Genomic DNA, 26,204 nt, shown 5'->3' on the forward strand with positions numbered 1-26,204 from the left:
TACGCTCCTTAGCTTTACTTCGTGGACAGGATTTCTGTTCTAAAAAACCTTTACCTAAAAAAATGGGAATAAAATAAAACGTATTCACTATTATATTTTATTATAAAACTTACACGATGAGAAAGGAATAGTACATCTTATTATCACAGTACAATTTTGTGCTAAATACAAAATGGTATATTTTACAGTTTTGGCAGGCAGAAGTAAATAATAGACCAAATAATCGTTCTACGATAGATCCTCAAAAAAAGAGATTATAACATCGACACACATTGTCTCTTCATATACTTCGAAAGCACATATTATGGCAATATAAACAATAGTAACCAAAGGTGAGTTGTGAGAAAACTAAAAGCTAAGAAAACCAAAGAGGTAGTCGCATATATATTCTTTTAGAGACGCTAAGTAACATGGAGAAAACATATTATAATGCCGAAGAATCATTCCAAAATATTGTGTAACCTTTAACACGATCAGAAAGAACATCTAATAGAAAAGAAAGAGACGAGAAAATTTGCATAAATGACAATATGCTTCAACTTATGGAAGAAACAAGAAAATCAAAGAACAACAAAATAATAGGTATATAACAGTATTCAGAGATAGGTAAGACTCGTAATACAAAAGGTTAAAGAAAAATGATTAAAATCACAGTGTGAAGACATATATAGTTGTTAGGGTGAAAAGGTGGAAACAAGCTGGTGGTCTTCAGAAATTTAAGACAACTAGCAAACTGCAAGATCAATAGGGGAACATAATCACGACAATAAAATAGGAATACATTAAAAATTATTACAGCATTATATTCTGGTTCAATCAGAGAGTGCAGAGCAAGCATATATACCGGTTTCGGGACTTTTTCGCTCTTCGTCAGTGGATACATACATATGCTCTTCTCTCTGACTGAACCAGGATACTTTGACGCGTACAGTCTTTAATTGCAACAAACTAAATGGCTAGAATGCCATAGCGACATCTGCCAAGAAAAGGACTAAGTTTTCAATCTAACAACACATAAAATAATATTAAAATATTATTTTACGTCCCATCAGATTGAAAACAGTGGAAACCTTCTCTGGTAACAGCCTCCGAGACTTCTAAAAAATACAAGCCATACGGAGGCCAAGACTATAGGAAGATGGGGGAATTTTAAAATTTATAATTCGCATCCCATTTGCTCAGCGTGGTAAAAGCTCTAACGAGACGGTTCCCTACGTTCTGCAAATAGAGTAAATTAATTATATTATATTAAAAATGGGAGGTAAGGGATCGGACTTAAGAACAATACATCAATCGATCCAAAAGTCAACCTCACCTGCACGAGTGGTAGTCTAAAATTACCCACCCGGTGCCTCCTTATACATAACAGACGAGGCTCTGGCGACCGAGTATGAGCGGGATAACCATACAACAGTTACAGGGAGTCAAGGAAATGTGATCCCTACAACTAACCAACCCGCCTGGCCAGCTTGGTGTTTTAAGGCTATTTTCCCCAAACTAATAATGTCGAACTTACAACAAAGCGGATATGGACCCCAGATGGGTAGGAGAAATCCGGAGTCCCACATCGGGAAACCGATCAGCCTCATGGATTCTGGGGGAGGCAAAAGCTCGACAAGAACAAATAAGAGAAAACGGAAAAAGAAGGAATGCAACAGAATACACATAGCGACATATAATATCAGATCCATGGCTCAAGATGAAAAGCTGTACAAACTCGAAAAGGAATTAACTAAAATCAAATGGGACATTGTAGGATTGTCAGAGGTCAAAAGAAGAGGAGAAATGTGTATAGAACTAGAATCAGGAAATCGCCTCTATTACAAAGGAAAGGAGGACGAAACATATGGAGGAATAGGATTTCTGATCAAAGAGAAAATTAAACAAAACGTAATCGAGTATAAGAGCATATCAGATAGCGTAGGATATATCATACTAGAAATTAACAGGAAGACAAGAATGAAACTAATACAAATATATGCTCCAACAACGACACATGAGGAGGAAGAAATTGATAAATTTTATGATGACATCACCACTGCAATGGAAGACAAAAATATAAAATCAACAATCGTTATGGGAGAATTTAACGAAAAAATCGGAAAGAAAATGGAAGATTCAGAAAACAAAATAGGAAATTACGGACTTGGATCAAGGAATATTAGGAGTGAAAGACTACTAGAATATTTGGAACAACAAAACCTTCATGCAATATATACATACTTTAATAAGAAGCCAAACCGAAAATGGACATGGGTCTCCCCAAATGGGATGACAAAAAATGAAATAAACTACTTCCTCTGCCAAAATAAACAAATCTTCAAAGACGTAACTTCACTTAATAAATTCTCAACTGGCAGCGACCACCGCATACTACGAGCCAAAATAGAAATAAGCAAACTAGAGACGCAGAAATCTAGAAGAAAACCAACGGCTATTGACCATAGCAGAATAAGACAAAACGCAGAAGAATAATGCAGAAGCAGAAGATTAATGAAGAAATGAAAGAAAAACTCTTGGAAGCGGGAATGAAAACTGCCAAAAAACTAAGAACAAAAGAAAATAGATTAAGTAGCGGGACAGTTAAGTTAATGGAAAGTATACGAAAACTAATAAGCGAAAACAAAAGAAACACAGTAGAATACGTAGAACTAAACAAACTTATTAGGGAAAAACCAGAAAGGATCTAAGAAAACACACTGAAAATGAAATCGTGAAAGTAATTGAGAGAAATAAGGACCAAATTTAGGGAAACCACTACTCATTTCAATAAAGGATGAAACAGAACGGGAAGAGAGGAGAAAAGATAAGATATCAGAAGAAGTAGAAAGGTTTTATAAAGAACTATACACCTCAAAGAAAGACGCAAACTTTAACACTCAGGAATATATCAAGAAAACAATCACGAATGTAAACTCAGAAACATTACCAAAAATAGAAAATTATGAAATAGAAGCAACACTATCACAATTAAAGAACAACAAAGCACCAGGACCAGATGGAATCCTTGTTGAAATATTGAAAGAAAGGAAAAAAGAAATCTTACAAACATTAAGAAATCTATTTAATCAGTGTCTACATAAAGGAGAAATACCCGACGAATGGAACGCAAGTCTTACAATCCTGCTATTTAAGAAAGGCGACAGAAAGGACATAAAAATTACAGACCCATCTCACTGCTGTCGTAGACATATAAACTATTCATGCGGATTATCAACAACAGGCTAACACACAAATTGGACTCGTATCAACCAGTAGAGCAGCAGGATTCCGAAAGGGATATAGCACCACTGACCATCTTCTAACAATTAGGACACTAATAGAAAAAGCTAACGAATACCATATAGATCTGAACTTAGCGTTCGTTGACTACGAAAAAGCATTTGACAGCGTGGAAATGTGGGAAATAGAAAAAGCTATAAACAACTGTAGAATAGATTCCAGATACAGAATGGTAATACATAATATATATAAGAAAGAAAAAATGACAGTACAATTGAAAGAAACCACAAAACCCATACCAATTAACAGAGGAGTGCGACAGGGAGAGGTTATTTCTCCTAAACTATTTACATTAGCACTGGAAGATGTTTTTAAAACAATGGAATGGACAAACATGGGAATAAACATGAGTGGAAAGAAACTAAACCACCTAAGATATGCAGACGATGTAGTAGTCATAGCATCAAGTTTTGAAGAACTACAAACCATGCTAACCGAACTACCAAATGAATCCGAACAAATAGGTCTAAAAATTAATTTTGCCAAAACAAAAACAATGACAAACACACAAGATAATAGAAACGTAATACTAAACGACACCACAATAGAAGCGGTTAATGATTATATTATATTTGGGACAGATGATAAAGATAAATAAGGATAACCAAACAGCGGAGGTAAAAAGAAGGGTCAGATTAGCCTGGGCAGGATTTGGAAAATTAAAATGGGTCCTAAAGAATAAAAAAATACAACAATACTTAAAAACAAGAGTGTTTGACCAGTGCATACTCCCAATTCTCACATACGCATGCCAAACATGGACCTTGACCAAGGCAAACATGGATAAAATAATGAAGACACAAAGAGCCATGGAGAGAGCAATGTTAGGAGTAAAATTGACAGACAAAAAGCAAAACAACTGGGTAAGAAATAAAACAAAAGTCAAAGACGCAGAACAACATATAGCCAGGCTAAAATGGAGCTTCGCAGGTCATAACGCTAGACAAACGGACAATAGGTGGAATACCACGATACAAAAATGGAGACCATGGACAGGAAAGAGAGCAAGAGGACGACCCCAGATGAGATGGGGAGACGACATTAAAAAGATAGGAGGAACGCACTGGAAACAGAAAGCACTAAACAGAAGCGAATGGAGGAAACTGGGGGAAGCCTATGTTCAAAATTGGACGAATTAAAGGGCAAAAGTAGTAGAAGAAGAAGATATTAAAAATGTATAAACATTTTCATTTTCGTTTCAACCCGAAAACGCGGCAGCATTATATTCGAGTTCAATCAGAGAGTGCAGCAAGCGTCTATACCGGTTTCGGGACTTTTTCAATAGGTACTGAAATATGGTTAAATTTTTATCTTGACTTTTTTACAAAAGAGTAATTTCTTAGTATTTCTTGAATTTCAACAATACTTTTCCCTTTAGTTTCAGGAAATAGCAAATAAATAACTAATGCCCCTAGCAAACAAGTAGAACCAAACATCCACATACACCAATGATTCCCGACAGCTTCAGCAACTAGAGGATATGCTGAAATATAGCACGTTAATGTAAGACTTGCTGTCGTCATTATAAAAGACGAAGACGCTGACCGCAAATCGGGAGTAAACATTTCACCGATGACTGCAGGTGACATAGGACCAAGACCTAAGGAGTAAGATATAAAGTATCCCAAAAGACAAACAAGTGGTATCCACTGAAATTGAATAACAAAACTTGATCCTATGTACTTTAAATAAAAAAATAATCCTAAAAACGATATTGAGATTCCGGCGCCTATGGAAGATATGAGTAAAAGAGGCCTTTTTCCTACTCTTTCTATTACCAAAGATGTGAAGGTAAAGGTAGTTACTTTTACACATCCTACTATTATAGCTATTGTGTTTCCAGAAAGGTTAGATCCGGATTCGTTTAAAATTGGAGCCAATAATGGCATCAAAACTGGAACTCCTGACAAATGTTGCACTGTGATAGGAATCAATCCCAACATTAAACCAATTCGTGTTTGTTTCGTGCTAAATAAACATAAAATGTCAATTCCTTTAGACTGTCTTTCTAAAGATAAGTCTTGATTAATTTTATTTAAATCTGCTGCTAACTCTATCTTGGATTTATTTCTTCGTAATTTTCTCAAAGCACTTAAACATTCTTCTTTTCTTCCCTTTGATAGAATATATACTGGGCTTTCAGGAGCAAAATAAAAAAATAATAAAAAGGGAATCATAGGTGCTATTGTTAATAAAGTATATATTCGAAAGGAGAATACAGGTCCGACACAGTATCCATAAAGTTGACCAAGTGGTACACATACACTCATAAAACATCCAAACTTAGCCCTGTTGTGGTCTTCACAAACTTCTGTCAAATAAATGGGCAGTATTCCCCAAGCACCACAGAAAAAGAATTGAACTAAAGTGATAAAAACAATTAACATATCTATACTAGTGGATACAGCTGCCCCAGCAATGGATGCGCACATTAAGAATCCAACAACTTGTAAACTTCTTTTTCTTCCGATAAGGTCAGCTAGCTTTGGAAATAGAAGAGATCCTAGAATTCCTACAAGCCCTGGAATTCCTAAAAGCATCGATATCTCCACTGTTGATATAGGCTTTCCTAATGGGTTTATGTTGGTGTCGTTGGATTTTAGTTTTAGAATTGCTGATGACGGCCAAACTATTGTAGTTCCTCCAACAAGCCATGTTGAGATTGCTAAAAAAAGTAAGTAGGTAAAAATGAGTTAATGATTTAAAATGTTCAATTCAGGTTCTAATACCTAAATCTAATTATAAATAGAGCAAGTCAATGAGGTTATTTGGCTCTGATTTAATTGATATTTTCACAGTAAGTAGAAAATAGCTAAATAAACAAAGTCTACCCTATGCCGATGTGCGCTTCTATTTTGGGGTGGTTTCCACCCTATCTCGGGTGTGGAAATTTTTTTGGTCAATTTACCACGGAAGTCGCTAGAGAACCCAATTCTAAGCAAAAACTGTTCTATATTTTTTTTTGAAAACTCAATACTTTCTGAGTTATTCGTGGTTGAAAATTGGCCGTTTTCATTGAAAAATGACAACTTTTCGCATTTTTTTTGGAATACCTTAAAAACTATGCATCTAACGAAAAAAACTATATAAAATATTTTTGTAGTTTATAAAAAATAAAGAGATTCGTTCCTTCATAAATCTTCTAGTTATAATACAAAAAGATATATGATAGGTGTGAAGAGTTTGTTTTTGTTTTGCTGCATGTTCAAATCGGTGTATTCAACTTAAATAAAAGAGAAACGGTCGATTTTAGGTGTATAATGCTTCCAATACCTTTTGTAGTGCTTGAAAAGGCCGTTAAAATGAGCAACATTAAATATCAATTACATTTAAACTAAGCGAGATATGATGCAAACAAATTGGTGACTAATGTATTTTAAGAACAAATGACAAGTATATTTTTAACCCCTCATCCATCAGAATTTAAATGCATAGTTTTTTTTTCCACAATACTTTTTATTATAGTGGTATTTCTATGTTCAAAAAGTTGGACAGGATTAAAATAAATGGTTTTTGAAAAAAATAAGATCAAATTTGAGAGCGCATTTTTAAATTTTGTTAAAAATCATCCTTTTTCTCCATCTAACTCGAAAATGATAAGATGTACGAAAAAAGATGCCGCACAAAAATGTAGGGTTTTGTCAGAGATAAAGATTTTGTTTTTATTTTTCATTATTGTATCTTTTATTATTTTCAAGTCTCATGCAGAAAAATGAAGATTTTTAAGAAAATATAAAAATGAGTTTTATAAATTGATCTTATTGTTTTGTTTCAAAAGCCATTCATTTTAAACTCTATAATAAAAGGTATTGTAGAAGTAAAATAATGCATTAAAATTCTTGTGGATTAGAGGTTAAATATACTTCTAATTTTTTCTTAAAATACATTAATCAGCAATACTTTTTGTAGCATATCTCGCTTAATTTTAACGTAATCGGCCTTTAATATTACTCATTTTAAAGGTTTTTACAAGCACTACAAAAGGTATTGGTGGTAGACACCTAAAATCGACCACCGTTTTTCTGTTGCTTCAAGTTGAATACACCGATTTGAAACAACTAAGCTCTTTGTTTTTTATAAGGTACAAAAATGTTTTATATAGTTTTTTTAGTTAGGTGCATAGTTTTTAAAGTATTCGCAAAAAACCGTTTGAAAAGGTGTTATGTTTCAATGAAAATGGCCAATTTTTAACCATTTTCAACTCAAAAAGTATTGAGTTTTGAAAAAAAAATTAAATAACAGTTTTTGTTTAGAATTAGGTTCTCTAGCCACTTCCGTGGTTATTTTAACCAAAAAATTTTTCACCCCCGAGAAGGGTGGGAACCACCCCCTAGGTAAAAGCGCCCATGGGCATAGGGTAGACGTTTGAAAATGTCAACATTTTCCACATCAACGTCATCATTGGCCGTTTGAGTCCAAAGATGAATATAGGCCTCCTGTAAATAATTAATTCCATTGCATACGACCTCGAGCACCCTGAATCCAGTTGTACTGGAAGCGCTTGAGGTCCGAACATCTTGTTGGAGGACATCCTCGATTACGATAAGCATCTTCTCTAGGTCTCGATTCTAAAATTTTTTTGGTCCATCTTTCATGTCCCTCCCAATTCCATTTCATCTTTGTAATGAATTTAACTGTGTTAGTAACAATAGTTAATCTCCTAACTATTTGATCAGGAACTCTTTCAATCAGGGCAGTGGTGTAGCGTAGTGGGGGCAGCAGGGGTGGCCCGCCCTGTGCGGCACTTTTTAGGGGGTGGCAAAATTTACCAATAAATAATAAAAATATTTTGTAAATATTTGAACCATTTTATATTTTCATCGCAACTACAAATTCGGACCGACTGAAAGGAGCACGGAATCTTTCATTGCTTATTTTGTGACGAATTCGGGGAATTCCTTTTAGGTCTGGATCCCGCGTATAAAAAAAAAGTTGATTAATAGCAAGCTGAAAATTTGTTAATAGCTTAAGGGTGTCTAGTCGAATAAACTTTGATATGTGTGAACACTGGAACAGGGGTAGTTTTAATTGTGGAACAGGTTAAAAATTTGGAACGGTCACAGCACGAAAACGGCACATTTATTTTGTCCGACAGAACATACTTAAACTCTTCGAACAGAGATTAAACTCTCATGCAAAAATCAGACTGCTATTTATCACCAAATGGGCGTTTTAATGAGTGGAACATGTAGAATATGTCAAATGACAGGAATTATGACAGGTAATAAATAGCAGTCTGATTTTTTCATGAGAGTTTAATCTCTATTCGGAGAGTTTAAGTCTGTTCTGTCGGACGAAATAAATGTGCTGTTTTCGTGCTGTGACCGTTCCAAATTTTTAACCTGTTCCACAATTAAAACTACCCCTGTTTCAGTGTTCCCATATATCAAAGTTTATTCGACTAGACACCCTTAAGCTATTAACAAATTTTCAGGTTGCTATTAATCAACTTTTTTTTCATACGCGGGATCCAGACCTATTTTCTTTTAATGATATTCTGTAGCGACTGGCAACAACGTCTATACTGACTTGTGGGAATTCCCCGTTTATGACTAACCATCAGCGAGAATGACTTCTATTACATACATCGGCAATTATTTTACTCCCCTATAGGTTATTCAGTGTGTGGAACAAAGAATTTATTGCCAAATTGGGAAATAATGTTCGCCAACGTATCATCAGACAAATAAAAAAGGCTAAGTATTATTCAATTATATTCGACAGCACTCCAGATCTTTCTCATAACGATCAAACAAGTCAGGTATTAAGATACGTAGTAATTGAAAATCAGGAAGTAAAAAACATGGAATCTTTTATAGATTTCATTCATTCTTATACCCCGGCTACACGCACCGTCTTGCCTGAAAGCATGCCTGCACAGTCTGGTTTGTGCAGGTAAGAGCGTGCGTATGGACGGCAAGACTGTATCGCGCACATGCCTCCAAGCGCGGACTGTATCCTCCTCGACATGCTGAAGATTTTACCTGTGCAGTTTTCGGTTCTACAGTTTTACTTGCACGTGTGGACGGTAGTTCAGTCCGTTCTTCAGTCCCGCAAAAGTTTTAGAGATGGATAGACCAAGATGAGCGACATAAGAAGTGTTACGAAACAGTTTTTAACTGAATTTATAGAGTTATACAAATCTTTGCCAGCATTATGGAAGGTGAAGAGTAGAGAATATTCCGACAGGAATAAGAAAAATGAAGCATACGCTTTTATTTAATACGTAATATTAATTTTTTTATTATTTTTCTAAAATAGGGAATTCTTTAAAATCATATAATTTTTTTACCGTTTTTTAAAGATTAACTATTTTTTCCAATATTGGTATACTACCGCTGAAAAAAGTTTATACACTTATATAATATACTGAAACTGTTTTCTTGTGGCATGTTTAATGTAGTATTATCATTGTTTAACTGTCTAGTTATATAATGGTATTATGTTTGTATGGGATTGGGCCATAATAATTGTAGGTACAATGAAAATTACATTTCTTAATTACCTACTGTTTGACGTTTCGATTTCCACTCTGGAAATCGTCCTTAGAAAAAAATAAAAGAAAATTAAATATGAGAAATTTTCCTAGAATTTTCAAACCTAATTTTCTTTAATTTTTTCTGCGGACAATTTCCATAGTGCAAATCGACACGTCAAACAGTAGTTAATTAAGAAATTCTCCGCAGGAGCCACATTTTACTCCACTTACTTCTACAGCGTCGTTGCTTGTTTGTTTGTTGCTTTTTTATTAATAAACAATACAATAACGCTTCCATTAAAAAACCTCTTCCGTGCTGCTCATCGTGTCGAATTCTCTGAAAGACTGAAGTTTGCGCAGTCCAATTTTTTACGTCGCCTGCACGTGTGGACAATGTACGGTGTACAGTTATTTTGTTCCGTCATGCCTGCACAGTTTTGGACTACACAGGCAAGACGGTGCGTGTAGCCGGGCTAATAGATTAATTTATTTTACTCTTCGTGCTTCATTCTAGGAAGGCGACGAACAGTGCATGAATAAAAAATTGTTTTATAAACTGTAATTGTATACTCTTTTATATACTCTAATTGTACTCTATTGCTATGTTCCTATAAATCATCCCAAGATTGAAGATGACTAGCTAACTTGAAGATAAATGAGGACTCCTTTACTGGAAGGAAATTAATGTGTGTTCTAATTCGAGTTAATACAAAACTGGTTTTATTAATAGTATTTTATTATACTAACATTTTTACATTTATTATACTAACTATTTTATTATAGTAACAAACTTTACAATAAATATCACAATACCAACAGTGAAATTTTAACTTCCTGTGGAACTGTCATTTCTGTTATGCCACCATTCGGAATTTCAGCTATCAAAGCCACTTGCTTCCACACAGCCATGATGTGAACAAGTCAAATTTAGCTCAATGGTACCTCGAGCGTGAAACATTGGATATTTTAAACATCCATGTGTAAATTCACATCATTTTTATATGTTCCTATGACGGATTCATTTTAGAGGGTTTTAACCCAAATATTTTTTACTTTGGTGGTTAGCATGTTCGATTCGAGTGAGTATAACCTATAACTTTTTAAAATCGTAGTGCCAAATTTTAAATACTTTACTTTACATCATTTTATCAGGTTATACACATTTTAGGAAAACAATGATGATGAAAATCGGTCAACCGATTGAAAACTAGTTCTGTTTGTTTTATGATGTAGCCCTGTATAGGGATTTTAACAAATATACCTTTTATAAACGATTTCATGTTTCTTTTTATTTAATTATAGTTATTTAAAAACTATTAATCTATTATCTCCAGAGATAAAAGTTCAAAACAGGTCAAAAAAGGTCAAAACAGCGTAAAATCCAAAGATGTTTACATCCTACAGTGTAATCTTTTCCAATTAAAGAAAAAATGAAAAATCCAAATGACTATATTAATTTATTATTATTTTGAAAACAATAAATATATTAAAAAACTCTAACATGAAGTAAAACACTTCTATGTAATTGGTATATTTATTAAAATTTAAAAAATCCCAATGGATTGAGTAAAATATGTCCAATTCAGAACGTTTTCAGACCTATCGGTCCATCATCAGTGAATCTACAATAAAATAAGTAATCCCATTATTAAAATTGAAAGATGGTTGAAATTTTGAAAGCTAGAATAGTGTGGTTAGATTACTTACGTGCATACTTGCTAAATAGCCCCAGAACCAAACAATGGTTGAATTTTTAATTCGATTTACATTATTTAAAAATAATATTAAACAGGCTAAACGCCGATGTTACAGGATATAACCTAATAGTCCTGTCGCCAGTGGGGGGTACAACGGCCTCCTGTATTCAGATGGACTTACCCAAGTTTCTTTTTATGTATTTTGACCCGTAGGACACGAATATTTTGGGTAACGGTTGATCCGGATGTCGATAAGATTGTTATAAACAAAGAAGTTGAGGAATTACATAACACCGATTTTTCGCAAAACAAAACATTTTTTGTATTTTTTAGGTCATTATAACAAAAAAATGTTTTTAAAAATTTTTTCGTAGGATGCATAGTTTTCGAGATAAACGCGGTTGAACTTTTAAAAAATCGAAAAATTGCAATTTTTGAACCCAAATATCTTTTGATTAAAAAATAAAATAGCAATTCTGCTTACCGCATTTGAAAGTTCAAGTCAAATTATATCGGTTTTAATTGTTTGCATTGCTAAAAATTTATTATTTTATTGTTAAAACAAGCTATAAACACCTAGTGTTGAGTGATGTTTTCAATGATTTCCCATTTAAAATCGAACGAGTAGGTAGAGTAGGTAAAAGTGAGTGCGAGGCTATTTCTACGTAGCATGCGTTAAAACGCATGTATTAGGCACGGGAAACACTATGTGTTTATAGCTTTTTTAACAATAAAAAAATAAATTTTAGCAATGCAAATATTGAAAACCGATATAATTTGACTTAAACTTTCAAATGCGGTAAGCAGAACTGCTATTTTATTTTTTATTTAAAAGTTATTCAGGTTAAAAAATTGCAATTTTTAGATTTTTTGAAAGTTCAACCGCGTTTATCTTGAAAACTATGCATCCTACGAAAAAATTTGTAGGAACATTTTTTGGTTAGAATGGCCCAAAAAATACAAAAAAAAAATGTTTGTTTTGCGAGAAATCGCTGTTATGTAATTCCTCAACTTATTTGTTTATAACAATCTTATCGACATCCGGATCAACTGTTACCCAAAAAATTCGTGTCCTACGGGTCAAAATACATAAAAAAAACTTGGGTAAATCCATCTGAATAAAAGAGGCCGTTGTACCCCCCCTGGCGACAGGACTATAAGGGAACATGGTGAAACCCTACCAAAAACTCAATCAACCATCTTAGGCCAAAGTTGACTATAAAGTGTCAAAATTGTGTAAGGAACTGTTTGAAGTGACATTGACAGTAGAGAAAAAGGTAGTCGATTTTCAATGTTTATTAACCAAAAGGTCATGACAAAAAAAAAGGGATAAATATTTTAATATCTGAAAATGTCTAACATTTTTAAATCTATTGGTTTTTGAAAAGAAAATTGTGATATACAAAATTAATTTAGAATATAAGATTATTTATGTTGACTGTATACTATAACATTAGATTGATCAAATTGATAGAAAGAAAGTAAGAGCTGCTGTCAATAATAATAAAAAATAAAAACAGGTGATGGTGAGAGAAGAGAAAGAATGAGTATTAGTTGGAATGTTATTGTACAAAATGAATAAATAGGTAGGCAAGTAATTCAAGTCTATATTGTATTGGTGGTTGTATATGTAAAAGGAAAATATTGTTATTTAAAAATAAATGGAAATTTTTTCCTCTAAACAATGGATTTGAATTAGGATACAGTCAATATACTTAATAGTGTGCAATATGTAAATGTAGAGGATGGTAATTTTTATGAGATGTTTAATTTTATTTTAAAAAATTTTTGAGAGAATTCTTGTGACAAAGTGAGGGTATGTGAAGTTGAAGATAAAGAAATGTATGATTATAGCTGAGTCCAGTTGATACAAGAATGGAATTAAAATGAAATTAATATTGAAAATATGCTAAATAAAATAAAACCAAAGTAAGAAATAATAATATTGATATAATTTAATTGTAATAATAAAGGGTCTGAATGTGAGAACTGAAAGTAATGGAATGTTAGTTGGAGAGGTAAAAATTACTTGGAAAATGTCAAAGACAAAAAGTAGAGGGCTGTAGTGTAAGGTAGAAAGACTCTTCTTGTATCAACTGGACTCAGCTATAATCATACATTTCTTTATCTTCAACTTCACATACCCTCACTTTGTCACAAGAATTCTCTCAAAAAATTTTTAAAATAAAATTAAACATCTCATTATGATTACCATCCTCTACATTTACATATTGCACACTATTAAGTATATTGACTGTATCCTAACTCAAATCCATCATTTAGAGGAAAAAAAATCCATTTATTTTTAAATAACAATATTTTGCTTTTACATATACAACCACCAATACAATATAGACTTGAATTACTTGCCTACCTATTTATTCATTTTGTACAATAACATTCCAACTAATACTCATTCTTTCTCTTCTCTCACCATTATCTGTTTTTATCTTTTTATCATTATTGACAGCAGCTCTTACTTTCTTTCTATCAATTTGATCAATCTAATGTTATAGTCTACAGTCAACATAAATAACCTTATCTTCTAAATCAATTTTATATATCACTATTTTCTTTTCAAAAACCAATAGATTTAAAAATGTTAGACATTTTCAGATATTAAAATATTTATTTCTTTTTTTTTTTGTCATGACCTTTTGGTTAATAAACATTGAAAATCGACTACCTTTTTCTCTACTGTCAATGTCACTTCAAACAGTTCCTTACACAATTTTGACACTTTATAGTCAACTTTGGCCTAAGATGGTTGATTGAGTTTTTGGTAGGGTTTCACCATGTTCCCTTAGGTTATATCCTGTAACATCGGCGTTTAGCCTGTTTAATATTATTTTCGAATAATATAAATCGAATTAAAAATTCAACCATTGTTTGGTTCTGGGGCTATTTAGCAAGTATGCACGTAAGTAATCTAACCACACCTTTCTAGCTTTCAAAATTTCAACCATCTTTCAATTTTAATAATGGGATTACTTATTTTATTGTAGATTCACTGATGATGGACCGATAGGTCTGAAAACGTTCCGAATTGGACATATTTTACTCAATCCATTGGGATTTTTTAAATTTTAATAAATATACCAATTACATAGAAGTGTTTTACTTCATGTTAGAGTTTTTTAACTATATGGTATACAGCCAACCTAGGGAACTTCCCTTTTAGTTAATAAATATATTATTTGTTTAAGAAACTATATCAAAAGTAGGGATTTAATGGGAATTAAATTATGGAGATATTTATGGTGACACAGCACTCTTATAAAAGTAAATTTTTTCTATCAATGATTTATCTATTTACCGTTTACGTTTATAGACTTTACTACTCAGAACGATGCCATTTGGTATACGCAACAGCTACTCGTCAAAACATAAATTTTTCTCAGGAGATAACAAAAGTAGACAGTTTCACAAGGAAATGGAATCTAAATAATGTATGAATTCTTGCTCTGTATTGAAACACTATCAAAGAAACGGAGGAGGTCAAATATCTAGAAATAATATTAGATAAAGGACTTACATGAAACGCCTATCTGAAACGAATATACGCCAAACTAAAGCTTTCTTTTTGGAGAATGTCGGTCGAAGGATATGTAGGAAATCATGTAATATGAAATTTAAACAGATGTACTGGTTATAAATATATGACTAGTGAGACCTACGATTATGAGTGATCATGTATGGCGCATTGGCATTGTGGTCTGAATTCCAACAAAAGACCACCATAGAGAAGCTGAATAAGTTTCCAAGACAAACATATTATTTAATCATAACAGGAGCTATATTGACTACTTTAACCACCACAATGGAGGACATACTTGACATCCTTCGATTACATATATAGAAAGAGAAGGAAACCGTTATCAAATCTGGAGAGTATATGGTAGCAAACCGAGATTAAACCTTAGTAAAAGCCTAGATACTCCTCTGTCTTCCTAACGGAAAATGCTATACATATGTCTCTTTAGAAACTAATAAAAATGAACTTCAGGGACAGATTTATAAAAAGTATATCAGAGAGTCAGGCGGCTGTAATGGTAGTAAAAGCGGATCAAATTGACTCACAAGTTAGTTTGAAACTATCTCTAGCATCTGATTTGGATCCAAACAAGAAACAAAATAAGTTTACTGTGGGTGTCTGGACATACTGCTGTTGGAGAGAATGAAAAAACGGATCTAGTTACCAGGGAACAGTTTCTTAAGTAATGAACATTTCATTTATCAGCTTTCACTGGCGTAGCAGGAAGCATACGGGAAAACGTATGGGGGAACGGATGAAGCGTACATAAATCAAAGGTTGCTATGTAAATCATGATTAAGGAGTGCTCCTCGTAACATCCAACGTGTCTTGGTTTGTTTATTTCTAGTGCATCTTTATTGTGATTTTAGTATGGGTACCTACTGCTGAAGAAATGAAATGACAGGTTTTTGTAAGAATATCTACGACCGAGTGTCCTTGGCCGCTGGTATCTCGGCTGAGCCAAGAAGATTAATAAAAATTATATAGTGCCAATACCACATTGCTCTTAAAATCAAAATATTAGGTACGATTAATTAAAATAATATAATAGAAATATTTTAAATAAATTATTTGAAAATAAGAAAATTACTTAAAAATATTATCCAGAAGTCTAAGTTATGTACAAAAATATCGTTTGTTATATTAAATAGCCTCTCAAAACTCACCTGTAAATACTGTAAAATACAAAAACAGAGTATCCGGCTTCTTTTTCTCAGTTTCGGGTTTCAGTTGTACATTTTGTTCTTCAGAAGGTATATATTTCACCTCATGTAACTCAATATCATTTTTATCCATAATTAGGATATAAAGTCTCTGCTAATAACTTCAAACTTTCAATTAGGTAATGCTATATTTACAACGTGTTCATATTTAATTATCTTCAAAAATTTCCGCGTCGAAAAATACACTAAAATAAACATTATATTATGGCGCAGGACAGATGTTCTTGTCAATAATTGTTTCTTTGTTTAAGCTTTATGAAATAAATAAAATCTATATAAATTAAGATAAGAAGTTTATAATAAGCACAACTATACACAGATTTACAATAAATTTATATCACAAAATACGGGGTAATTATTATACAGTGCTAGTCAAAAGTCCGTACCCCCCCTCTTATCTTTTGAACGGTTATACCTATAATAGTGAAATTTGGAGGGAGGAAATAAACGGACGTAAGCTTCTTAACTGGTCATGACAGGTGACGTAATAGTGACAGTTGACTTTACAGCGCCACTGTGACAGATAATTTTAAATGGGACCTTATGGCAAGTGATACCTCGTTTGAAAGGTATTGAAAATACCTATTCAGTCATACTAATTTTGTTCGAGTTTAAACTAATTTTGATGAATAAATTAAATAAATATAAAATTGTAGTTTCGCATTTAATTAATAAAAATTCAAAATTCCGCCTATGATTACTTGTTAAAAAGGTTGACGTTGACGTAAAAACTACTAGAGAATTGAAAAACGTTAACTTTTTTGACAAAAAAACCATAGGCGGAAATTTGGATTTTTATTAATTAAATGCGAAACTACAATATTATATTTATTTAATTTATTCACCAAAATCAAAATCAACTTAAACCTAAAAAAATGAGTATGACTGAATAGGTATTTCGAATACCTTTCAAACGAGGTATCACTTGCCATAAGGTCCCATTTAAAATTATCGGTCACAGTGGCTCTGTAACGTCATCTGTCACTATTACGTTACCTGTCACGACTAGTTAAGAAGCTTACGTCCGTTTATTTCCTCCCTCCAAATTTCACTATTATAGGTATAACCGTTCAAAAGATAAGAGGGGGGGTACGGACTTTTGACTAGCACTGTATAGTAACTAAATGAAGTGGCGACAGTGAAGTATACAGCGACAAGTATAAATACCTCGGAGCGATTATAAACTCACAATTAGATCAAGAAGAGGAGATAAAGGTCAGACTCGAAATAGCTCGAAAAGCTTTTACACAATAGAAGTCGATGTTTACAAATAAGAAATTGAGTATGGCCATTAGATTGAGGTTCGTCGAATGTTATGTTTGGTCGCAACTACTACATGGGGTAGAAGCTTGAACTCTAAAAGCCCAATCTGTAAAAAACTTAAAGGCATTCGAAACGTGGCTATATATGCGTATTCTGAAAATTACTTGGACTACAAAAGTTCCAAACGAAGAAATGTTAAGACGAATTAGACATGGCAGAAAGCTTATGAACACAATTAAAATAAGAAAAACATCGTATTTGGGCCACGTACTTATGGTAGGGGAGCAAAGTATGCTAAATGTGCAGTCACTCGAGCGCTTTGGGGACCTATTGGGATGTGAAGAGTAGGTCTTAAAATCAAAAAAAGTTAAGTAAAGTTTTCCATTTTAGCGGGCGCTTGCCATTTTTTAATTTAATTTTCCATCTCCAACAATCGTTTTTTCCGATTATAACGCCATCTATCCATAATTCAAAAAAATGTTTCGAATAAAAGTTACTTATTTTTACGTAAGAAATCCAAATCTGCAATAAAAAATGAGGGTTCCTATTTAAGATTTTAAAGTAGCCCCCCCCCCCCACCTCCGTAGAGGGTCGTGTTTGATGCCATTCGGTAGATTTTTCAAAAATATTGAGTAAGTGTATTTTACAGTTTTCCGATCTGATCTTCATTTCGCGAAATATCGCGGGATTCGTATTTAAAATATTAAATTTACCCCCACCCCTCTCCGTGGGAAGTCGTGTTTGGTATCATTCGATGGATTTTTAAAAAATATTAAGCACGTATTGTTTAGTTTTTCGATCTGTCATTCATTTCTCGAAATATTCGCTTTTTTCTTGTGAAACTTTGGGACCCACCCATTTCCTTATGCTCGGCTCAAATCGTCAGATTTTTTAAATATACACTCTTTTGCATGTGCTTAACTTACCTTATCTTAATCTGACAATTTCGAGTTTTTTTAAGGATAGATTTTTTTTTTCGAGCCCCCCTTAACGAACTCCCCTGTGTTAAGAGCCAATATATGGTAGAGGTATATCTGCAGGGTACCAGATTTCTCCCCATATGATAATCTGACGCGCTCGAGTAACTGCAAAAATCCCCGCTTGGGCTCCCCGACCATTAGAAACGATAGATATTCTCTGCTACACTTCAGTGGCGGCTCGTGACCTCAGTATACGGGTAGGCGACACATAGAATGTATAATATAATATGTACATACCTATTATATAGGTACAGGGTGTTTGGTAAAGAATGGACCTTACATTCCTAAGCTTAAAATTGGTCGATTTAAGCTAACTTACCTTCGTACCAAAGTTGATAATAACCAAAATGCAGGGTGTCAAACTTAAATTTTCATTTTATTTATTCTTGAATATTTTCTGACAGACACGGGATAACAACACGAAATTTGGTAAGCGAGGTTTTGTTGGAATGAGAAATCTAAATTTGCCACAAAAAATGATGTATTATTTAGAGGGCGCTACATACGTCTTTCGGCGCTAATTTAATACGTTCAATTTTTTTTCTCTCCCACTCCACGTACTTTTTGAATCAACATTTTTATTCTCTTAATATTTCTACTTAAAAAAGGTATACCACATTCATCTCGCTAAGCTCAACTGTTTTCGAGACCCGAAAAATAAACTTGAAACCATAATTTAATAATATTGTGCCGGTTCTCATAACTAAAGACTGGATTATATGCAAAATGCATATGCATATATATGCTGCATATTTCTCATGTTTTTCATAAATGCATATGCCTTGCATATTTGGAGATTTAAGAGCATATAAATGCATATTTTGATGGGAATTTACTCTACCCCATTTAAAAATAAGGTATATATTAGTAACATCAACATCCATTAAAATAAAATGTGAAAGTAAATATTTTGCTGTTAAGCTCCTTTGTTGTTGTACCCATAAACATAATGGGCGTTATTTATAGCTGCAGGTATCATTATCCGGATATTTAAGATTTATAGACTTCTCAGAATTTACAAATTACCTAAGTAAATACCGATTATATTTTGAATAACATTACAAATATTACCTGTACTTTCTGCTGGTGTCGGCCAACTATGAATTATTCTGGGAAAACCAACCAAAACGAAATTTTAAGGCAGCGTTGCCAATTTAGCTTATTTTATGCTAGATTTGGCATATTTTTGTGTTGTTTAGCTTATTTATTTCTTGTTTAGCATATAGCATATTTTCTAGCATATTAAATAATATAAAAATTATTTAGTAAAAATCGAAAATCTTCTAATTCAGAACAAATTTTTATGTTGGCCTTACAATTACTAAAACAACTTAGGAACTCTCTCACAGGAACTTGAAACTGATATCAGTGAGTCAAATCTGATTCCTAACAAAAAATGTTTAACCATTCACACATACACACCTACATCAGCAAATCCCTTCGCCTTCAATAATGTTTATATTAGTACTTATGTCTGTGGACCATGAGATTACTATTAACTACAGGATCATGTTTCAGCATTTTTTAAAACAAATAATTTATCTGTACTGGGTTATGCTTGCTATAGGGATTTTTTATTAGTTGATAATGGAATACCTACTGTTGAACTGATCATTCCATCATTCTTGTGAGGTTTGGCAAATACTATATTGGTCGAGTTGGCAACACTGTTTTAAGGGTAGGATAGATTATTTTATTTTATGAATGGTTAGTCTTAAATCAATCGCCGATTATTCAACTTTTGTGATTGCAAGTTATTGACTATACTGTGTAAAAAAATCATTTTATTATTATTGTGAAAATGCCTAAAGTAGCAAGGGAAAAATCAAGTCTTCTCAGAAGTTGGATTGGAAGTAACAATCATCTAAAAGTTATCGACAGTGAAAGTATGTTTTGCACCATTTGTGATAAAAAGGTAAGTTCTCCACTTCAATAGATTTTTAAACTTATCAAACTTCTTTGCACATCTATGTGTCTGTCTATTCTAAAATGACAAACCGTCCCATTTCTTCAAAAACTGTTTTTTAAAGTTCGCAACGGTTTGGCTTATACAGAGCGAGGTGTTGAGAGTGGCCCACCCTGTATACTACGGTACACTGACTGTACTTTATTGTTTGACGATTTCAATTTCACTTTGAGAAATAAAAAAAAATTGGGGGAGGTTTAAAAAGTTTGATCATTTTAATGTAGGTATCTATTTACGAAAACATCTAAAACATCATTATCATTATATTCCAGATTCCATGTCAAAAGAAATTCCAAGTAGTTCAACACATAAAAACTTCACTTCACCAAACTAAGCTATCAAAAAATGATAATAAACCTCGCCAGCAGATTCTACAGAACAGTTTGCAGATTCAGAATACGTCAGTTGGGCAAGAAACCTTTGCAAAGGATTTATGCCATTTTTTTTTGAACTGCAATATCCCTCTGCACAAGTTAGAACATAAATCGTGTCAAAACTTTTTAAAAACTTATTGCAAGATTAAAGATAAACCAGCTCAAATACCAAGTTCTTCAACTCTTCGGAAAAAATATGTCAGTGCATGTTACAAAGATGTGATGACGAGTATTAAAAATCAGTTAAAAGCCGATTATCTTTGGATTTCCGTCGACGAAACAACGGATACAAAGGGTCGACAAATTGCGAATCTAATTGTTGGAGTTCTTAACGACTCTGGCGATTTTAAAAACTCATACTTAATTAGTGTAAAATGTTTGGAAAAAACAAACTATGCTACAATAGCTAGATTTGTTAACGAATCCCTAACAAATTTTTTTTTACCTGATCAAGTACCATTTGAAAAAATATTATTAATGCTTAGTGATGCCGCCTCATATATGATGAAACCTGCATCCAATCTTAAAATCTTTTTCCCTAATTTAATTCACTGTACATGTTTGGCGCACGGCCTAAACAGAGTTGCAGAGAAAGTTAGAATTGAATTTCCCAATGTAAACACCTTAATAAATAATGTAAAAAAAGTATTTCTGAAAGCACCACTACGTGTACAGGTATATAGGGAGATGCTTCCCGATATTCCTTTACCACCAGAACCAGTATTAACCAGATGGGGAACTTGGCTTAAAAGTGCTATATTTTTATCTGAACACTACGACGACATCAAAAGCGTTATTTCAAGTTTTGATCCGACTTGTACCGCTATTGATAACTGTCAAAATATTTTTAAAGAAAAGTCTATTAAAAATCAATTGTTGTATATAAAATCGAATTTCGATATCATTGAAAGTTCAATTACAAAATTAGAGGCTCAAAATTTATGTCTTCACAATAGTATGTCTATTGTTGATTCGGTTAAACAGAAAATAACAAATCTGAATGGGGAAATTGGAGTAAAAATTAAAGATAAACTTGATGACGTTTTAAACAAAAATGAGGGTTTCACTTTATTGCGTTCAATAAATAATATAATCAATTTTGGAAACTTCGATGAAAATATTAATATGGATCCGTCTCTAATAGCAAAGTTTAAATATGCCCCAATTACATCTTGTGACGTTGAGAGATCTTTTTCTGCCTATAAACAAATATTAACAGATAGAAGACATAATATTAGTTTAGAAAATATGAATCAATATATGATTATTTATTGTAACAATAAAAATATGTAAATTTGTTTTATTGTACTCTTTTTATAATATTAGTTTAGAAAATATGAATCAATATTGTAACAATAAAAATATGTACATTTATTTTATTGTACTCTTATTTATCTTGTGGTCAAAATAAAATATTTTGCCGTTTTATTTGTCACAAAACCTGAAGTTAAAAAAATATATTAAGAAATAATAATACAATTTGGTTTAAATTCAAACCTATTTATTTATTTTTATTATTTTTTATTTATTTATGTATTTAACGTAAACCATAAAATTATTCATATAAAAATAAGTGCATATATAAATGCATATTTGCATGTTAATTGTGCATATTCAGCTTGTTTTAAAATGCATATTGCATGCATATTTTAGACATTTTTTAGTGCATATTTTCCAGTCTCTGCTCATAACATTTATGTCATTGCATCGAAAATTCCATTTGAAGAAATTTGAGAAACATTTTTGTAAATTTTTATGATTTATTGGCTGAGTTATTTTTCGGGTGTAACTACAGTGATATTATGCAAAAAATTATGTTGCCACTCAGATTTAAAATGCGTTTATCTCGAAAACGGTTGAGGTTAGCGAGATGAATGTAGTGTACCTTTTTTCAGTAAAAATATTAACATAATAAAATTTTTGATATAAAAAGTATGTAGGGGTAATAAAAAAATTGAACCTGTTAAATCAGCACTGAAAGGTGAAATTTTTGGTGACGAATTTAGATTTCTCGTCCCGAAAAATCACGCTTACCAGATTTTGTGTTATTATCCCATGTCTGTTAGGAAATATTCAAGAATAAATAAAATAAAAGTTTAACTTTGACACCCTGTATTTCGGTTATTATCAACTTTCAACTAAAGTAAGTTAGCTTAAATCGACATATTTTAACCTCAGGAATCTAGAGTTAAGCTATGCCCCATTCTTTACCAAACACCCTGTATAGTATACAGTCTGTCGCTTTTAATATGAACCCTTAGATTTCAGCTATCAAAATAAATACAGATTTGAAATTTTGCAGTCAATCATTTTGATGGTTTACATTTTTTAAGATAGTCAACTGAAATTTAAATTTTAAACGCGGCCTACTGCGAATTCACAAACAGGACGAATTTTCAATATTTTGTTTCGCGTCAGAGACATCGCAAAAAGTTATTTGGAAAAATTGTTAGAAATATTATTCTAACCCCACATACCAAATTTTATGACAAAATTCGAACTTTTTGTTTTTTTTTTTTTCAGAACTGGTAGTCAGGATCCTAATACATGCAATTGGCAGTCCCGACATGCAGCTCGGCACAACCAATGTCAAAGGCACAAAAAAATCTAGCCTACCTATAACCCGAAAATATTATTGGAAATGGTGCCACCACGGCCAGGCAAGCGACAATTACAGCGCTGTGCTTAGCGTAAAGGGTGAGACAAATGCGAATTCTGTTCGGCTACTTTTTAAAAGCGCCTGCCCTAGGGTAGAGCTGTCGTAGTAGTGCTACGCTACGGGGAGCATACAATAATTATTACAACTTCGGAGATGAATTAAAAAGTAGCTTTATTTTATTTTAGATTTTTAGATACTTAGGTATTTTATCAAAATTTATAAATTACAGTTTTGAAATAAGTAATTTATATTAATATAGTTATTTTCCTAACAAATGCAGAAAGTCATTCTTTTCCGCCCGCGACTGCAGTTTGCCGAACGACGCGAAGCGGGAGTTCGGCAAGCAGTCGAGTGCGGAAAAGAGACTTTCTGCAAGAGTTAGGAACAATATTTTTTCTAAGAGTCTTTAAAAAATTACCAAATCTTAATCAATTAATTTAATTAATATGAAAATACATACACAAATTAATTCTTTGACAAGGTTGTCAAAACCAAATTTTCAATATATATAATTATTTAGCATGACGACGATCTTGGTTTCCATGACGATGATTCAAAACGACTGTTATTGTCTACCGATTTGACTTTCGAATATTATGTAAAAATAATTTTATTTCATCCAATTGTCAGTAGTAATTGCACAAGAGCTCTGAAATTTTTGAATGTTTCCCGAGTGACACTTTGACAGTTTTAATTTCACGAGCCGAAGGCGAGTGAAATTATGTCAAAGTGTCACGAGAGCAAAAGTTCTATATTAATTTCAGAGGGCGAGTGCAATTTGTTGCGATTATTTCATGAATAAAACTGTTCAAAACCAAAATTTTATTGTAATTTATTTATGTAAGTAACATTAAACACACAGTTTTTATAAATATTTGACGATTTAAAGTCATCACTTTTATAATTTTTAAAACATTAATTGTCATTAATGTCACTGAATGTATTTTGTCGTAGCAACGAAGGGCATCTGACGTAATATACTTAACGACGGGAGATTATAAAAAATTATCGATTTAATTTAGATTTCTCTAGCTTTCTATTGGTCAGAATCTCCTATGAATGAAATAATCGCGTTAATTTCATTAAAACAGGAACACATTAAGATATATTTGAAATAAATTAGTAAATAATATCTAAGTAATAGTTTATTGCATGTATTATAATTACTTTAAGGCCATATTAACATATCTAAATTAACACGCGTGCGGACAAGAAAAAACCGCGTGCGGAAAAGTAACACGCGTGCGGAAAAGCGAAACTTTCTAAACTAAAATGCGTGCGCGAAACTAGATATTTTTGCACGCTTGTAGAAAAAATAATTTATTATATGCAAGGAAGAGTAGAGAGGAAAAAGGCTAGGGAAGAAAGATTAAATCTTGGTTGAGAAATATCAGAGATTGGACTAACCTCAGTGGTGATAACAGATATTTCACGTTGCACAAGATAGAAAAGCGTTTAAAAAAGTGATCTCCAATCCTCGTTAAAAGACGGCACAAGAAGAAGAAGAAGAAAAAACGAAGTAGTGCACAATTGGGACAATTGGCTTTTAAATTATTATGTATCAGACAGTTGTTTCAGAGGTGCCTAAGTATTGCTTAAATAAATACGAGAATCGTTTTTGAACAACGTATTTACCTGTTGCACTTTGGTTTCATTGGTAGTGTATTAGTCAAATCATACAGGATATGATGCAGGCAGGAAAACGGCAACCTGTATAATTCTATCCAATCCTCTGCTTAAATAGGATCGCCTTAGCTTCAAGACTTTGGGAATAATGTTGTTGTCTAGCACTGGAGTAGCAGTTATATGGCATTCGCGTCCTGTGTCAATTTCTTGTACAGTGTGTCTAACCTCCTCAAAGTTTTGGTAACAGGAGGCACATAACTATTGCTGAAAAAGTTTCTGAAACTGTTTTCTTGTGGCATTTCCAAGCTAGATATTATATATTAGAAAAATAAAATAAAAATTTCATTTTTATTCAGTTGCAATGCGAAGGCAAAACCGTCTTATTTTTCACTTAGAACAGGGAGTGCAGATCAGCACTCTAAATCGACGATTTTCGACTCTATTTGGAGTCATTATCAGAGAGGCATAGGTCTGCTGCTCTCTGCCCGAAGTGACAAAAATCCGAAAGCTTATCCCCGCATTGCAACTGACGTTTATGGAGTAGGTGACTAGCGTCATCTGGCAACTGAAAGGCAATAGTACATTATATACCGCGGGACTGAAGTAGTACATTTAATCCTGAAGGTAAAGTTTATGGCCCGACCGCAGGGAGGGCCATAATTTACCTGAAGGATTAAATGTACTTCAGTCGCAAGGTATATACGATACTTTTCGTACTTCCGGTATGATTTTATTAATTATTTCAATAATTTCAATCAGTTTTTTCTCTCTTCAACTCATTTAATAAACTGTCTTTAAAATAAGTTACCATAGTAACATTGCGTTGTGACAGTTATAATTTAGAAACATTGTCATTACTAGTGTCATTGTAAAGAAACATTGTTATTGATAATTATTGGTATCATGAGTGAAGAAGGTGTATCTGATATTGATAAAAGAGCAGCCGAAGTAGGTGAAGAATTGTTACCACCGAAATCTAGAAAACTATACGAGCAGCAGTACGATGCTTTTAAAAAGTGGTGCCGCTTAAAAAATGTGAGACAACCTACTGAAAATGCGCTGTTAGTCTACTTCGATGATAAATCAAAAGCGGTTTGTGCCTCAACTCTCTGGGCACATTA

At 32.8% G+C, this 26,204-nt stretch overlaps 1 protein-coding gene across 1 annotated transcript; it reads right to left on the reverse strand.

Moving 5' to 3' along the window:
• Positions 1-83: 83 nt before the first annotated feature.
• LOC126882812 (facilitated trehalose transporter Tret1-like) lies at positions 84-25,709 on the reverse strand. Its single transcript, XM_050647896.1, has 3 exons — positions 25,093-25,709; positions 16,159-16,400; positions 84-5,947 (listed from the first exon to the last, which is right to left on the reverse strand). The coding sequence occupies exons 2-3, from the start codon at positions 16,286-16,288 to the stop codon at positions 4,590-4,592; spliced, it is 1,488 nt and encodes a 495-aa protein (XP_050503853.1). The 5' UTR covers positions 16,289-16,400; positions 25,093-25,709; the 3' UTR covers positions 84-4,589.
• Positions 25,710-26,204: the final 495 nt, after the last annotated feature.

Source organism: Diabrotica virgifera, chromosome 3 (genome assembly GCF_917563875.1).
Source record: "Diabrotica virgifera virgifera chromosome 3, PGI_DIABVI_V3a".
Classification (NCBI taxonomy): Eukaryota; Metazoa; Arthropoda; class Insecta; order Coleoptera; family Chrysomelidae; genus Diabrotica; species Diabrotica virgifera.